The 18216-nt window shown below is 46.7% G+C and overlaps 1 protein-coding gene across 4 annotated transcripts in view; it reads right to left on the minus strand.

Moving 5' to 3' along the window:
- The window catches only part of PON2 (paraoxonase 2), an 86804-nt gene that overhangs the window by 4134 nt on the left and 64454 nt on the right, over positions 1 to 18216 (minus strand). For 3 of the 4 annotated variants that reach the window (XM_015420214.1, XM_015420212.1, XM_015420213.1), the window contains 5 exons: positions 7741 to 7811; positions 6329 to 6384; positions 5037 to 5202; positions 3083 to 3209; positions 2596 to 2796 (listed from right to left, as the gene is read on the minus strand). In XM_015420214.1, coding sequence (XP_015275700.1) covers positions 2596 to 2796; positions 3083 to 3209; positions 5037 to 5202; positions 6329 to 6384; positions 7741 to 7804 — 614 coding nt within the window. In that variant the 5' untranslated portion in view covers positions 7805 to 7811. Of the gene's footprint in view, positions 1 to 2595; positions 2797 to 3082; positions 3210 to 5036; positions 5203 to 6328; positions 6385 to 7740; positions 7812 to 13589; positions 13943 to 18216 lie in introns of those variants that run through there. The other variant, XM_015420211.1, reaches the window with a different exon arrangement.

Below are 18216 nucleotides of genomic sequence, written 5' to 3' on the forward strand. Positions count from 1 at the left end.
TATATATATATAAAATCCCAACATTTTACTATGTTCTAAGCCATTAGTTAGCTAAGGTCAAGACTGATAGTTAACATGAGTATAGTAATTTCAGTTGAAGTTTAAAAGCCTATTAGAGAGTTTTTAAATTAATTATTTTTTAAAAAAACCCTTCTACATCTGTATAATTAATGCCAACAGCAGATTAAATATGCACGCACACTTTTATCTCTTATAATTCAAATGTGCAAACTCAGAAGAACTATGCGAGAAGAGTCAGCATAGGTAGGAGAGCTGATCCTATGGATTTATCCCTAGGATGTTATATTCCTCTAAAGAGAAAACTAGCCAATGATCCAGAGACATTCAGCAGTTCTCTGTGTGTATTTCGTTAACTGCCACCTCAGCCACTTTCCACCTCTGCTTGTACGTGGCTTCATGCTATACAATTAATTATCTCAGGAACACTTTCATTTTTTCTTTTCAAAAAGTCTGTTCTACTCTCCAAGCATCGGATTGTGCAAGTTTAGGCCAATCATCCTTTAATTTCCATGTTAATTTCCAACATGATATTAACACCTTCGCAATTACATTTCAGAAAAACACAGTTCACTTGGCAAGCAGTTTCACCAATGGTTATAAACCAATCTTATTAAGAGAGGTATCTTTTGAAATCAGAAAGTAACAGTGCTTCCAGCTGAAACAACAACAACAAAAAAACCTAACACCATGTTTACTTGAAAGGAGGACGACCCTGAATATCAGACCATGCCCCTAAAAGAGAGAGAAGGCTACATATAAACAGGTGACCTTGAATTTAACATAAGGCCGGCCACCAGCCAGACCTGTCCTCCTCCACCCCACCCCCATGCTCCAAGCCCCACCCCACCCCAGCTGCAAGCTCCAGAGGGCTCTGTTGTCACGTGCCTCCTGGCAAGAAGACATCAATCAGCATGACACAGCTGCTGGAGGGGAGGCTCTCTCCCCCCCCCACTCTCCCTGCTCAGAGTGCAGCCAGAGAGGCTCTCTCCCTCCAAGCTTTGTGGCCTGAGACAGGAAGTGTGAAGGGATAGAGTGCACCAGCAGCACTTCTATGCTGTGTGACCGACCAGCATGCCTCTCTCGGCAGGCACAGCACAGGGGCATTCCAGGCTGTGGGAGTGACAGGCCGACTCAGCAGACCCGCCAAGTCACAGCGAGGGGGACACCTTTACATAACTTTGTATCTGCACTTAAGGCAACCAACCCCTTTTAAAGTTTAAAACGGGGGGGTTGTGTCCTTACTTATAGGGTTGCCAACCTCCAGGTGGGGCCTGGAGATCTCCTACTCTTACAATTTATCTCCCGAAGACATAAGTCAGTTCCTGGGGAGAAAAATGGCTGCTTTGGAAGGTGAACTCTACGGAATTGTACCCAGCTGAGGTCCCTCCCCTCCCCTCCCCTGCCCAAACCCCACCCTCCCCAGGCGCCACTCCCAAAATCTCCGGGAATTTCCCAACCCACAGCTGGCAACCCTACCTACTTATAACGACTCTAAACATACTTCTGGGTATGTTATTTAAAAAAACAAAACACCTCTGTCCTTTTGGTCATAGCCCACCAGGGCTTTGCATGGCTTTGGAAACCCCTGCAAGTTCACAAAGACCTGGCCAGCTGCAGTTTGCAGTCAGGGATCTGCATGCCAGGAAGCCATTTTCTAGCTGTTGGGGCCTGGCCACCTGGCCAGGCTGGACTGCAGCAGCCCACAGAAAAGAAGGCCAGCGGCTGCAACGTGCCCCTAGATAGTCAGTAAGTCAGGTCTTCCTTCCCTTTTTTCTTTAAAAAATGTTTACCTTATTTCCTTGGCTGCAATTCTGTTCTTGGTGTTTTAATACCATTAATAGGCTGTTAAAGAAAAGCTGTGTTCAGATCTGTGGGAGGTTCTACCTAATCTTATCTCATTCTACTTTTATGCCTTAAATCTTTTTCATCCACGTCACCTAGGAAGTATATGCTAACTTTTCAGGGGAGTGGGGTGGGGGTTTAGACCTAATCTGGATCTCTCCCATAGTACTGAAAAGGTCCACTGCTTGCTAACCTAGTATGTGGTGGCAGCTCCTTTAGTGTGAACTAGGCCCCAGTGGTGAACCTGGGGGGGGGGGAGTCACACATCCAATTTGATTTGCCAAGTTACCCCCCAGGGGATGCTAAGGTAAAGAGATGGAAAAGGGCTCTCCAAAGGATCTCAGAGAGGTAAAAATTAAACAAGCAAACTGAATGCATCACCTTTTGTGATGACATCATAAAACATCCAAATGAACATCAAAAAATATTCTGCCTTCTTATACTTCATATCTCAGTTGGTAGGATATGATGGAGGGGGGAAATGGTCCAACTCCTGGGAACAAAGATCTTACCATCCACCAACAAGGAAAAAGAGCCCAGTCTTGGCACCAAAACATGCCCATGACGACCTCTACAGCGCAACTCTAAGCAGAGTTACACCCTTCTAAGCCCACTGACTTCCATGGACTTAGAAGGATACGAATTCTGTTTAGGACTTCAGTGTTTACCACACACTTGCACAGGCATGCCTTTGCAGAACATAATAAGCCATCCAGCCTGTTGACAACTTACTGTCCATCTGGTGAAATATTAATTCCATTGGCAGAGTAAAATCCTGATGCCACTTCCCTAACTTCTTTTGGGCTGTAGTAGATAACGTTTGTCCAGGATAAACCCAGAAACATCTCCAAGAACATCAGGGACAGCCCTGTGAAATAATGATCGTTGGTGGCATAGAAACTGTCTGGACTCAGAGCCACAATATCATTCACGCTGCAAGGAAGAGGCAGAGAAGAAATCCAAAGATGCATATCAGTGGCTGTATAGGGTACATTGTGTTGCTCTAACATGACTTGTACTTGTTCAAAGACTGTTCTATAAATAATATGGATAGAAAAATGGATATAGTTGTCCAGAACTGCTTCAATCTTAGTGCTTTCTAACTTCATGCCTTGAAATGATATATGGTAAAATTATGTAAATGCTCAGTGCATTTTAGAAAATGCATTCCCAATTACTCTGCATTCCCCAACGAACAGAAAAATCTAACATTATATACCTTCCCAGAAGTTCATGCTTGATTGTTTTAAGATGCACAAGAGAATTATCATCCTCCACATATTTAAACAGCTCCACCGTTGATGTGTACTGTGGATGGTTTACAACAAAGAGGTACACGGAATCATCTAGGGACAGTGAAGGGAAAAAATTCAAGTGAGACTGACAAAGCCAACAGGGAAGTCTGAATGACCTCTGAATGACCTCTGCATGGAAAAAAATTAAGCAATTCTCAGCATTGTCCCTTTAACCTCCTACTTTACCTGAGAAGCAGCAACCTCATAAAGGAACCCTGGCAGCCGCTAAGAACTGGGGTGAGTATGCTTCTCCTCTGCTTGCATTTTGTTTTTAAATTAGCTGCTTAATTTATATTTTGGTATTTTTCTGTAGGTTACTTTGGGAGGAAAAATACCATACAGATGCCCTACATAAAATAAGGCAAATTTACAGATCTGTCTTCCATGCATCCATCCTAACAAATCCCTGTGCTCAGAAAACCCCAGACACACTGTGCAGATTTCTAGAGTGGAGTTTCTGCTTTGCCTCTGAATGCACAAAGGCCTTGAATATGCCAAAATATGTACAGGTCAAAGCAAGCCATTGCGTGGGGCAGCAATAGGTTAGGGATGCTACTGAAGCACTCTGTAAAGTGAGAGAAGAGAAAAGCCAGGACTAGTCCTTCAGGCAGCAGAAAGATTCAAGCTGTGCTTCTGTTCTGATGATAAATCAGAAACCAGAAAAACTCCCATACCAATGAGGTTTCCAGAACGCAACCTGGAGATCTGCCCTGTCCTTTGTAGTCTAGTGGGAGGTGTAAACAGCCAGCCCTTTCCTGCCCATTCCTCTCACTGGTTCCTGCCTTCTCCGCCTTCAGTACCAAGGACTCCAGAACCTGCACAGGACTGGAAGGGAGACGCCACATCTGCTGTGTCCTGGGGCTTCAGTCAATCTCAAGAGGGATGACCTGACAGCCATACAGACAACCACTTGCTGAGTGGGTTCAGACGGGGCATTTTCAACGGTATAGGTGCCGGTTGGAATGGGTTCACACGTACAACATCTGCCTTCCGTCCCTAACTGTTGCAAAGAGCTTTAAACCAGTGTATTCTGCCACTAGGTCCCCAAGTGGTGGTATCCTGAGTGCACCGGTTGTAGCCGCTTTACTCCCCATCTGATCGCTTTCCACCGTTGTAGAGCCACTTCCGTTCAGAAGCCTGAGGCTTCCGCTTTTCGCCCACCATTTTTTTTGTTAGGTCAGCGATATGCGCTTGGCCCAAGCTTCGCCCTGGCGTTTGTTTTTTTAAAAAAGAAAAAAGGTCCTTTGTTTAAGGTTTTAGAGGAGTCCGGGACCTCAGGGAGGCCAGTTTGGTCTTAAAACTTTAAAGGTAAGTCCTCTCTTCAGGGCATGCTTTTCGGGACGGGGTGTTTTGCGCATGTGCAAAGATGACCATTCTGTGGATGGCTGCCTATGCGCATGTGCAAACTAAGTTAAAAAAAAACCCCGCCTATGCCCGCTGTGTGTGAACGGGCATACAGCGATGGCCTCCGCAGACAGGAGGTAAGTGTGATCGCGTTTCAGCTGGCATAAACTGCACTGGTTGAAATGCCCCGTCTGAATGAACCCGCTGTGTGTGTGTTAATACCATGGTCCCCAGCCAACAGTGTTGCCAACAGGCCTAGAGGAAAGGTCCCATCCCTTTAATAGAGGCTAAATGTATAGACATGGGCAACTGATGCTTTTGCATGGCACGGAGGTAAATAACATTCCATTAAGCCTCTATTAAAGGGACAGGACATTTTCTCTCTCCAAGCAGTTAGCAACCTTATGAGCCAAAGTAAAGCACTTCTGAAGTCCCATTGATTCCAGTTGGAAAGTTTAGCACAGAAGGACCAGGAACGTTGAGTGACACATCTCAATGCTGTAGCCTTTTTTCCCTAATAGACGTTCTACTTACCATCCCCAATGTACGTGCTCATTCCATGGGGGTTGAAAGATGCCAGATCAAACCCACGGCTAATTCTGAGCTCCACTGGTCGAGGGTTTTGTTCATTTAGATCTATCAACAGTATTTCTCCTCTTTTATCCGGTGCAAAGCTCTGTATCCCCGGGTATTTCAAACCCTTTAAAAACAAATAAAGAAGGTCTCTTTTCACACGGCAGTTAAGGATATTCCACCAAGAGTGTGCAGATCAACAGTTTGCCATGAGATAATGCACACATGCTTCATGCCAGTTGCCATTATCTTAAGCACATTAATAAGGTCATCTATGGCTGCTGCCACACACGCTAAGTAATCCACTTTCAATCCACTTTCAGTGCACTTTCAAAGTGGATTTTGCCAGTTCACACAGTAAAACTCCGCTTTGAAAGTGCACTGAAAGTGGATTGAAAGTGGATTACTTAGCGTGTGTGGCAGCAGCCAAAGTTCAAGGAAGGAATGAGGGAAAGTCTCTACGGATGTGAAAATCCCCCCCCCCCAGGTACTCCACAGCCTTCTAATAATGATCAGTTGAGACAACCCAAGACTCTAGCAGTTCTATGGAACTCCGTTGGTCTCTGCTTCTTCTGTTGCCTTGATATTCACAACAAATAAATACTTCACCTTCACAACAGAACCACTCTGTCACTGAGGACAAAAGATTGAGTGGAGCATCCCACAGCCCATGGGAAAACACAGGCATGAGCCTTCATGGTATCCCTGGATGACTTCAGCCCAGTCTCATGACATTTAGCCACACAGCCATATGCAGTACTGACTCAGGGGCTGCCTTGTAGTTTTTGGGGCCCTGGGCAAAAGTCCTGGCTGGGGCTCCTGCCACGCCCACAGCACCATGTCAAAGCAAAGTCTTGGACTTCATCCTATGTGAGGTGAGCAGGAGCCCCCACTGCCGCCAGAAGCCAGAAGCCAGCTGCCCAAGCCCCAGCTCAGGTGGGCACAAGCAGGCAGCTGCTCTTCTTCTTTCCCCCCCTCTTCAGGGGGACAGGGCTGTGGGTGGTAGGCCACATCCCCCCCAGTGTAGGGTCCAGGGTAGCTGCCTGTTGCCCATTGGCTAGGACCGCTCCTGCACTGACTCCTAAACTGACAAAATTTAACAACGGAACTGACCCACAGGCCCAATTCTTGCTGCTTTTTGTCCTCAGCCTGCACTTGCATTGCAATGGGTTCCATCAAATTACAGACTAGAGACAGAGCTGGCCTGCAACTGGTAGCCTTTCCCTGCACTCTAATGCAGTAGCAGTACTCACAGAACTAATGAAAGCCAGGCCGTTAGGAAGTATCTCGATATCTTCTGAGCCCGTCTCTGCAAAGAAAAGGAAAATCTTAATCAGAAACAGATTTGGGAGGCATCGACATAATGGAATTAAAGACTGTTTTTTTAAAATGTAGCACTGTTTTTTTAATCACCGGCAGAAAGCCTATTTATTAACTCCAAAACCCGTTCTGGTAAACAACAAAACTCTGCTTAGGTTCTTTCATATGTGGCTCATCCCAACTTGTAGAACTTCACACACTTAATTTTTGTTTACAGCATCCACCCTTCTTTCTCTCTCCCTTGCTGTGTCCACCTTCATTTCCTTTGCCTTTCACTATTTTTCTTTTGCCTTACAACTTCTTTTTTACCCTTTCACCTAAAGCAAAGCAATGAGGCTATGAAATCTCTGGCTAGAAAACAGGAGCTAGACAAGGTTCTGAGGCACAAGCCATTGAGATGCTCATTTTCTATTGGTATCCAAAGAACATCACCTCCGTTCCAGCCTTGGCCCTTCTCTTTCATGCCTGAGGAAGAAAACAAGTCAGTGTGCCACAGCTCCAGCCTTTGAAAAGCTTTCTGAAACAACTGACAAGAGACTTATGGCCCCATTTTATAGGAAAGGAATCAATGCTTTGGGTTTTGCCAACAAAAAAAGAAACGGGCACCCAAATAAGTCTGATGCTAATTATTTAAAAATTACTCCAGTGTTTCTTATTGACAAGGATGATTCTCTGTATAACCAGTTTGCCACACAGAAACTTTTGGAATGATTTTAAATTCAAACTTGGTACAAAGAGGTTTTCCCCTAGTAACTGAACCAAACTGTGGACACCACTGTGTCATACAACGACAGCTTAAAGGGAACTTCTGTCTGATCCACACACAGAAAGATCCTCCTCCGTTCCAACGCCCTCTCCTCCCTCACTTTTGTTAGAATGAAACACAGGAGGAAAAAACTGGTTGGCATTTTACCGTCTTAGATACATCTCATTTCTCTAGTGAACTCTGCCTGCCAATAGCCTCCACCCAGCATAATCTGCCATTGCATGAAATATGTTACCAGGAGATACACAGCTGAGGGTGTGCCCCACACAAAGGCTTTAAGCTGGTATTTCAACTGACACAAAGGGGAAAATGTTTACAGCTTTCTTATTTCCCTGGATGGCAAGCTATGAAAATGAAATAAGGCTTCATTTGTCATACATAGCTGGTCTACAAACAAGATGCCTGCTCTTTTCTGTACAGTCTCTAAAATTGTTATTTAAAGCTACTGCATTTATTAAAGACCCTTCAAAAATAAACCACAACACAAATATGGATAAACAATTTTTTCCTCTGAAACAGCAGATCCAGAGGTGGAAATCCCCAGGACCTTGTTCCAGCAAAGCATGCAATATTACCTACCAATTCCTTTAATAAGCTGGCAGCTAGTCAGCCGCTTTGGTTTTAGTTCACGAGAGGCATTCATTCGGTTTCTGCAAGGGAAAAGGGCAGTAGTGAGTATTTTGTCAGAGCTCTGCAGCACTGTTATTGGCTGGAATAACTCTCTATTTAACAACAGAACAATTGGACAAATGGGAAAAAACCCATATAATGCACATGGTAAATTCCAGTCCAGAAATGGAGGAGAGGAGACCCATGTAAGCTGCTTTGGGTCTCGGGGTGGGTGGGTGGAGTGAGGTATAAACAAAGCAAATATCTTGCCCTGAGCCTTTCAGTGAACTAGTGAAAGTATCGCTGTATCAGTGCTCCAGATCAAATATTAGGAAGTACAACTGTACCATGGAAACTAACTTGGAAGCAAGAAGCACATGAGGAGATTGTTAAACCCTTTGCACCTCACCTTAAGGTCACCGGGGGGGTGGGCTAGCTTCAATACCAATATCACACATGCAAGTAAGGACAGGGGTGGATGGCTCTGCCACTTGGCCTCAATGGTATACTTCTTCTGCTGTTGCCACACAGGCCTCTGAGTCCAGGATGGGCACCTGAGGAACATCTTGGAAAATGGAAGTGGCACTTGGATACTGTTGCTGGTCAGGAGACCACTGGCCTTTTGCATGCACGGACTGCATCTTAGCATAGGCCCACTGCAGTTTTTGATCATCCCATTTACAGGAACTAGCCAGAGACCATTCAGAGGAAAGCCGGGGGGGGGGGGACAGATTAAAGGTGCAATCTTGCACTCACTTGCATGTATATGTACAGTTTCATTGAGTTGCAGATGACTTATGGTGCAGAGATGAACAGAGGTGGTTTGCCATTGCCTGTGTCTGTGTAGCAAACCGGGCTTCCTTGGCAGTCTCCTATCCAAGGCCCTCTTTAGCATCCAAGATCTGATGAGATCCGGCTAGTCTGGGCCAGCTCAGTGCACGAATTTATTGGGGAGTTCTGTCCCCAGTGGACCCAAGAGGAACTTCCATCTGAGCAAACACACAGGACCGGCTTGGGCAGGTTTCCGCACACATGACCTTCCCATAGAATGTTTGACTTGTTGCACAAAAGATGAAAGGAAGACTTCTCAAATATTTGGAGAGATTACCAAAGCAGACAGACAGAAGAATTTCTTACCGGAACATTTAAGGTGGAACTATTTATAAAATGTAAAAGTGTTTGTTTGTTCTTGGTAGAACCCAGTTTGACAGGACAGTGGGGAAATAAAGAAGATCCACTTAACTCTCTTACTTCAGGTCCTTTCCATACCCCAAACCACCCCACAACAGCTTCACTTGGGAAAAGTTACTAACATTCATATCCCCCCCCCCCCCAACATGGGTAAAAGAAGTTTTGAGATGGTGATTTTCCATGGAGAAAAGGTATGAAGAGAAACAGTCCCTCTTCTCCTGTAAAACTGCAGTGGCAGCAGATGCATTCTGTTTAGAAGGCCTCATGCAAAATAATCCCAGAACTAAATGTACTGAGTAGTTTACCTTATCACTTATGGCACCATCCGTGGGGGAGATCTCCTGCAAAGGCCTCATTCGTAGCCTTGAGCGGCTTCCATTAATTTTAGCAAAGCTTATGCACAAGGTCTTTCCAGGGAATTGTGTTGAGAGAAACCCAGAAATAGTTCTAACAGGGAAAGCTATACTTTCAAAATTGATATGGTTCAGTCTAGGGCATCTTGTCCTTGCAGAAAGATGGCCTAGAAGGCCTACAAGCTATCATCCAGTTATATGGTTTAGTTAAAACACATGCGGCTCTACAGATGCATCAGTGTCTTCAGTTACAAGAAACACTGATCTATAACTTCAGAATCGTCACCCGGACTTCCTAAAAACCCATCCACTTAAAATATCTGAAATGTATTCCTAGAGAAACCAACACACTGTTTTAATTTATGGCTGTTCACCTCTCAAAACAATTTGGGACTATCTTTGTGGAACTCAAAAATTTACTCCCAGATTCCTAGTAGAGCATGCAGAATTAAGCCCTGTGTTATATACAGTGGGACTTACTCCAATGAAAGTGTCCTTTGGACTGCAGCACCTCTGGACAGTGAATTGCCTTTCTCTATTCCATTCAAGAGCCTTCCCCTCCCTCTGCTTTCAGCCCTTCTCACCTCTAACTTGGTTGCACGAACACATGAAGCTGCTGTATATCGAGTCAAACCATTGGTCTATCAAGGTCAGCACTGTCTACTCTGACCGGCAGGGACTCTCCAGGGTCCCAGGCAGAGGTCTTTTACATCACCTCCTGCCCATTCCTTTTGACTAGAGATGCCAGGGACACCCCGCCACCACCATGCAAAGCAGATGCTCTACCACCGAGCTACAGCCCCACTTTTCTGGGCCTGAGACTTTAGAGAAGACAGATCAAAGGTCTGCCCCTGCACAAGTAATACTCAGCTAACATATTTTTACAAGCTTGTAACTCATTTTGGCCCCTAGGCTACACCCATGCCAGTTTTTGAGAGTCAGCCATAGCTCAGTGGGGGAGCCCCTGACCTGCACAGCAAAAGTCCCTGGCTTAATCTCCAGCAGCATTTCCAGTCCTCAAGTGGTGGGTCTGGGGAAAGACTCCTGGCCTGCCTGAGTCCAGAGATCCTCTGGGGCAGTCAGATCAGCGTATGTAGCCCTATTTTGCAAGCAGCTTGACGTGCTGCCAACTTGGGATCAGTTACACCATCAACTCCCTCTTGGGTTGTCTTGGCTCCTTCTCACTTCACCCCATCGCAGGCCTGAATCCCTTCCCTGCTCCCTCTCCGGAAAGCACACTTCTTAAGTTCTTAACCCCCTGCTATCATTAATGAGACTTTCCTCAAAGCCCCTCCCCCTAGACCCACTCCTGAAGCCCACGCTTCCCAAGCCTCGCCAGGTAAAGTCTTCCTTTCGTTCCTACCTTGCTCATCTAGCAAGCTGGGCAGTCTTGAATAAACTCAAGGGGTGTCCAGCCCACCCCAGATTGACCTCAGATTGTCATCCTGCTTGTCACAAGCTGAACTCAGCTATCCAGCGCCCAAACACAGACACTCAAGAGCATGTGCAGGTCCCTTCTGATGCTGAAGCAGCATCCCTGGGGTTCCAATTAGTAGGACAAGGGATTCCTTCATGACTGCCTGTTGGGAAGGCTTGTTTACTTCATTTACACCCCAGTTTTCTCCCCATACGGGGGCCCAAAGTGCCTTACAACATTCTCTTATCTTATCCCCTAGCTCCCTTCCACCACTACATGGTAGGAACAAGATAAATTGTAAGCTGCTATACTTCTGTTCGGCCAGCTGTTGTTGGCTTTTCTGCTGCATAAGCAAGGTTGCAACATAGGTGGCTTAACGCAAGGTACATACAGCAGTCTGAACAAGGGCGCACACAGCCCTTTGCAGTACATCTTCAGGGGGTCTCAGGCTGTGACAGACTGTTCTTAACTGGAAGAGACCCCACAGAATTCGATTGCTACGTCAGAAATCCAGGGAAGAGTTTTCTGTTTTAAACATCTGAACAGATCCTTTGTATAGATCTGCAGGATTTCTCAATTCCACCTAGAGACTGTAATTCCTCCCCCCCCCCCCACAGCTCACTGCCAACTCGTATTTGTCATGGCTTCTGGTTTTGTTTCCTGTGAGCACAAACCAGGATTCCCTTTCTGCTGGGATAGTTTGCAAAAGAAACAGGAATGCAAAGAACACTGCCACTTCCCTTAGTCACTTTCCCACCATAAGCCAGTCCATGCAGACCTGCTGCCACCTGCAGCAAAATAACAGGCCCCCCCCAAAAAAAGTTCATTGTAGTCAAACATTAAAAGTTGTATCTTCAGACTTCATAGATCCTGGTTTTACCAGGATACATTTGTCCAATATTTATCTTCTAATACTTGAAGGTAAAAAAAAGAGGGCCACAAGCAGTACTCTGCTCAAAGCACACCTGGAAGCAATCTCTGGACACACACACAGGCCCAATCTGCATTTAGCATTTGCTCAGTTGTTTTACCAAACCCACACTGGAACAGAAAAAGATGCAGTTCAAAACCACATTCAACTACCCCAGGCCAACACTGTACTGACTGCAGCTTCACCGCCCCCCATGGCCATAAAACGGCCATAAATCTGTGCAGACAGCCACCATAAAACCAGAGATCATACAAAGTGAAAGTGGCATGCAGTCTGGACGCTGCCATAAAATGCGACAGTCAATCAAAGTGAAAGTGGCTTGCAATGTATATAGGAATTTCTGTTCCAGCATGGGTTTGGTATAACAGCGGAGCAAATGCTAGATGCAGACTGGGCCACAGTAAATGTGAAAAGCGTGCACCGGACCCACTTCTGGCTCAAGATGTGGAACCAGCCATTCTTCTGAAAGCAGCACTCTGGGTCAGGTAAGCCATGTAGGGATGCAAATGTTAGTTTGAGACAGACCTCCCGGTGCAAAGCGGCCATGTCTTTAGAATGGCTGCAGAGTCACCTACGACGCTTTCGCGGTGATCACACCTGGCAGCTCTGCACAGGCCCCTTTGCAGGGGCTGGAATTCCACTTGCACCCGGCTTTGGGCTGGAGGGGGAACTGGTCCCTTTCTAAAAAGACAGTCTCCTCCTGGGAGCAGAGGCGGCTGCTTCGGGTGGCTCAGGCAGCTAAAGCTCACGAGGGCAACTTCCTTAGGCTGGGGCTGATTTCGCAAAGGGAGCTGCGCCGCCCTCCCTTTGCCCTGTTTCCATTGGCCAATCTTCCTTAGGCTGGGGCGGATTTCGCACAGGGAGCCGCGCCGCCGTCGCGCCTCCCTTGGCCCCGTTTCCATTGGTCAATTTCCCACTCAAAGCCACGCGGTCGCATTTTGACCCGCGTCTTCGCCCGATTTTCCCCGCGGTTTCCTGATCCTCAAAAAACGGTGCTTGGACAGGAGACCTTGCTGGGAACCCCAGCCAAGTTCCACAGAAGAAAGGAGGGCTATAAAGAGATGTTATAAAGGCTTTATAGGCACGAATCTGGGGCTGCAATCACACACACACATGAAATAATCCACTTTCAGTGCACTTTCCAACTGGATTTTTACTGGCAAAATCCAATTCGGAAGTGCCTTGAAAGTGGATTATTTCATGTGTGTGATCTCAGCCTGGGACATGACACTGCAAACTGTTCTGCAAAAAAATGTAATTTTGGGCAGGTGAGGTTGGGAGTATCTCCAGGTGTACAATTTAGGATGGCTGAAAACTTGAGGGGGGGGGAAGCTTGTGTGTCAAGTCAGTTCTCTTTTCACACACCACTCTGCTGAACACCGAACCGTAAAATTCAGTGCAGTCGAATCCTTTTCGCCCCGTCTATGGTGAAGGAACCCGAAGAAGACATTGCCATCATCAGGAACCCAGAAGTTGTTTCTCAGTGGGGGGGTCCGTGCATCTGTCGCACCAGAAACCCTCTGTTCCCGCTCTAATCAACAGGCCCCTTACTCCAGACGTGCCCGAAGCGGTGCAACTCCTCGGAAACTTTGCCCTCCTGGGAGAAGGAAGCGCTCGGAGATGGGGAAGCTCCGTTCCCAACGGGCTAAGAAGTCTTTCCACGTCTCCCCGAGCGCTGGGTGCGCCTGGGGCGGCAGGAGAGCCGCTGCCTCTCCGAATGCGGCTTTAGTCACCTTTGAACGAGCTTCAGTGTGTGGACCTCAAACGCGCGCGCATCGCCCCATCCACATTCCCGGAGCCCTTCGAGCACAAAAGAGCCGGCAATTCTGCAGAGTTCTCCCCCCCCCCCAAATAAAAACCCCGTTGGGCTGAGACGCGCTGAACTCCGCGAGCTTGTGCGCGCGCCGGGGGGGGGGGGGGGGCTTACCGGAATCCTACCAGCCTTTCTCCAATTAAAGCGCCCACTAGCCCGACGACGGCGAGCGCCAGCAGTTTCCCCATGGCTCGGCCGCCTTCGCCTCCCGGAGCAAAGGGACGCCCAGACCTGCCTCGGCCAACTTTTCAGCGGAGGTGGGCTCGGAGCTCCTCCCAGCAGCAGCAGCAGCAGCAGCAGGCAGAGCCCATCCAGCGGCCGCAGCGCTCCCTCTCGGCGCCCAGGCTCCACCCACGGCGGGAACGGCCGAAGAGGCAGACGCCAGAGCGCGCAGGAGACGGGCGCTTGTCCCCCGAGTGCTCGCCGGAAAAAAGCGAGCGGACAAGCACCTACAGCCGGCAGCCGGTTCGTAGCAGCGAGCGGGCCGCCTGGTCCAGTGCCAGAGAGCGGTGTGGTTCGCCCAGCTCAATATGACGCGCGCTGGCTGGCCTGGCGGCTAGTCTCAAGGGAAGAGCCGGGTCCGTCGGCGCGGCAGGCACTTGGCCACGGAGCTGCCCAGGCTGAAGCGGCGCCAGGGAGGGGGCGGGGGGAGGTCAGGGGGCCTTGGGCCGCAGTCATCATAAACAGCTTAGAGAGGAAGGGGCGTTCTCCTGCGTTGCAGGAGAAGAACACACCTGGAAGACGAACCATGGTGTCATCGATATAAATAATTCTCAACCTGGCCAAATCCGTAGATTTGTCAGACCAGAGATTGGAGCCATGGGCAGACAAGACAGGCTTTTCTACAAAACTGAAATCGTCTCAGGTTTGCAGGAAATTTTGCATATGGTGAACTGACTCTGACTCACAAAAATGTATGCTGGAATAAAATTCAGGCGCCACTGAGCTTCTGTTTCCTTTTGCCCCTGCAGACTAACACTACCACGCATCTGAAATTTACAAAACAAGCTTAAATAATTGCCTTCTAGGTCAGATCTCAACAGCCTACAACTCTAAAGGCTCCTACCCAAGTTCTAATCAATCTTGGCCATCGTTGGGAAGGGCCCTTGTGACAGAGACAGCAAGACACTTCCTTGGAAGAACATGTAGCCAGAAGTCGACCAAACGGGGGTGGGAAGGGATCTGGAAAATATTGTGGAGCTATGTCTTTTTTTTGTAGTTTGTTTTTTACAAAATTTAGTTTATCTTGTCACAGTGTAAAAGCTAGAGCAAAAAAAAAAAGTGAAATGAACCAAGAGAAGAAAAAAATTCAACACAGGACCTAACAGGACTTTAACCAACAAACTGGCATCTGCAATTAGATCTGTCTGAAATTATTCAGTTTGAATTTTATAAAGAAATAATTTATAAAACAATCGACTAATTGGGTCTCAATGCATTGAAATAATTTTTTAATTTTAAAAAAGTTCCAAAATGCAGTTTAGATACAAAAATAATTTAAAACCAAAACAGTTATTAGAGATACGGTTATATACAAATTTCAGCAATAAAATACTAATTTCTCATCCTTGAAAACAAGGGACCAAAGCTCTCAGAATTATTAGTGTTAAATTGGTCCAGATCCAGGAAATTTTTACAAAGGATCGGTAGAACCTGAATTCATATCCTAAGGTCCAGTGGAAGAGAGCTTCTTGTGAGAATAGAAAAAGACGAGAGCATCACACAAAACAAGCATCCAGTTTTCAACTGAAAACTATTTGCAATTATTGCTATGAATGTAGAGCAGTGTGTGTTTCTTATTGCTGATGGTGAAATACAGGCAACCCATTTCCATTTTTTAAAAGGAAAGAATTATGATGACTTCATCTCCTTGGCGCCTTGCAGGGCCAAACCAGACATGTCCAGGGAGTTCCATCTCCTCGTGATCTCCGAAAACTTTTCAGCCGTGTGGGGATCTGATTGGAGCTGTAGCTTTCCATGCCATGTTTTCCTGACCTGGAATGAGCTCAGAGCTTGATGCTTGGTGTTTTCTCTGCCACTGCTGTCACTCAACCCAGCAGCACTGGCAGGTTGGCCTGGAGCATGTCTGGTTTCCCATCTGCATTGCCTTCAGGCTTCAGTTGTCTCAGAGATATGGGGTAGAACGTTTTCTGGGAATTCTTCCAGTGCTTAATTTTTCTGTGGAAAATTTTCCATTTCTAACGATTATTGTTGCATAAAAATTAACAACGAATGGATGTCGCTGCCAATACAATATTAGGCAAGCTTAGAGGTTTCAATGTGGCAATTAATGTTTGTAGTTTTATCTGTGGTTAATGCTGTTAGGCCGCCACTTACAGTCCTGTTTCTCAGCAGTTATATATCCACACCACCACCGATCTGTCACTGCCTCCAGTTTTAAAAGGACAGTAGTTAAGCAGGGGAGGAGTGAACAACCTCCTTCAGGGTCCCAGTTAGGACCACTAGAATTTGGCATAAAAGTAGAGGTGTGCTGTAGTTCGGGAGGCAAAGTTATGCTTTGCATATGAGTGGAGGTGTGGAACTGGGTGAATTATGCAATTGAAGCACCCCACCATTTGTGACTGCCAACCTCCAGGTGGGGTCTGGAGATCTCCTAGAATGGCGACAGAGGTCCAGGCAACAGAGATCGGTTCCCTTGGAAAAGATGGCTGCTCAGGAGAGTGGACTCTGTGACATTATGCCCACTTGAGGTCCCTCTCTGACCCAAACTCTGCCCTCCCCAGGATCTACCCTGAAATATCCAGTAATTTCCCAACCCAGAGCTGGCACCCCTGCCACCACTATTACCTCCTGAGAGATGCCTTCTGTATATTGGCACTGTGGGGACATTGTCCAAACCAGTGGTGTGATTGGTGGGCAGTGACAGTGTTTCTAAGGCCTTTGTGGGTGTGACTGTATGAGCGGTCTGTTGAACTACTACTATTTGCTTGATTTTGCCACTGGGAAGGCACAAGATACCAAGTTGTTGGGCACCCATTTTAGGTTGGACATACAACTGCCCTGCATGTAAATTTTTAATTCGAATTCCTTCTTTTCCCTATGTCCTTTGTTCCTATGTTTTTTTGTTGATCTGCACCTTTATGAATGTCAAAGTTCTGGGGTGGAGTAAATATCTCAATCTGTTTGGAAATTCTCCTGTGCAAGTTGTATGTAAATGAATGGAAGTTGCACAAAAGTACACACACATATATTTAAACACTTATACCCAACGTTCCCAGTAATGGTCCCAAATACAGAAGTTTATTATAAATTCCACATTGTTTGAAAGAAAGCTTTATTTCTGGTCCACATTTTCAGTCCAACTCATTATCATTTAAATGATTCCCATCAGCAAAAGAGATAGGCAGAGAGACTTGTACCTAGGGATGGGTGGTTCATGGTTCACAAAGCAATGTATGTGAACTGAAGACCTGCCACGAACTTCCCCAAATTTTTATGCAGTTTGTGGTGGTTCATGATGAGCAGAAAGCAGGGGTTTAAATGGCTTGGAGCTATTTAACCCTGTGTTTTCTGCTCCCCACTCCTTTTGATGGGGAGCAGAAAGCAAGGGTTTAAATGGCTCACAAACCAATACAAACCAGTTTGGTTTGCGAACCAGCATATCACATTGCGGTTTTGTTATGGTTCAGAGATGAATCCAACTGCAAAAATGCTCTTCGTGCCCATCCCTACTTGTACTTCAAATAGAGAGACACACTTTGATATATATATATAGACCAATGTTTGCATGCTTGAAGGTTAAAGTTTGATTGCTGCTTCAGCAGAACAGGATGACGATGCAATTTTGGCAGAAAAGTGCCGGATTAAAAATGCAGGCATTATCTCTGGAACTTTGGTATAATTTGTGCTTTTTTGATTGCATAATTTTTCCGTACACTGGAATTCAGTAATTGCTATGGCTGCTCTAACTCCAACTCCTCCTCTTAACGCCATCACAATTACACTTTCCATGGCAATTTTGGCAGGCTTCTCAGTGGCATGGAACCCACCCTTTCCCTTCCCCTTCCTGGTTGAGCCCTGCTATAATGCTACAGTGTGGCTTGGAAGAGGAGAGAAAGCATTTAATGGGCCAAAAGGAGGGAAATGCTGAATTTAGCTCCACCATTTTGAGAGCTGTAGGTAAAACATTCACAATGATACTGCACCATTTCTCCTTCGACAATGATACTTCACCATTTCTCCTTTGAGATAAGAAAATGAAGTTTTTATTTCCTTTGTCTCAAAGAAGGGGGGAACTGGAAGCCAAACAAGTCCTGCCTGTATTGGGCATGACATCTGGATGCTCCCAGTTATTGCTGGACTAAGATTACAAAATCAGAAAACATTGTAAATGCAAAAACAGTGTAAAATATGGCATACTATAAACAATGTAAGAAATAGATTACAAAAATAGAATACACCAAGAAAGGGGACCCGCGATACTCGTGGGTGGGGGGAAGAAGAGCTCCACACAGAGCAGCAGGAGGAGGAAGCAGCAGTAGCAGGTAAGCCCCCCCCCCCCCCGGACACCGGCGGCGCGGCCTGAGTGGCTGCTAGCCACCGAGCCCGCTGATTTCCCCCCTGTCCCTGGTCTCCTCCATCCCCCCTCCAACACCACCCCCGGCTCCTGTGGCGAGGCCTGAGCGGCTGCCAGCCGCTGGGCCTCGCTGATCTCTTCCCCCCCTTCCCCGGTCTTCTCCACCCCATCCCACCCCGGTTCGGGCGGCGAGGCCCGAGTGGG

This window comes from Gekko japonicus, unplaced genomic scaffold, assembly GCF_001447785.1.
Source record: "Gekko japonicus isolate JY-2015 unplaced genomic scaffold, Gekko_japonicus_V1.1 scaffold154, whole genome shotgun sequence".
Lineage (NCBI taxonomy): Eukaryota > Metazoa > Chordata > Lepidosauria > Squamata > Gekkonidae > Gekko > Gekko japonicus.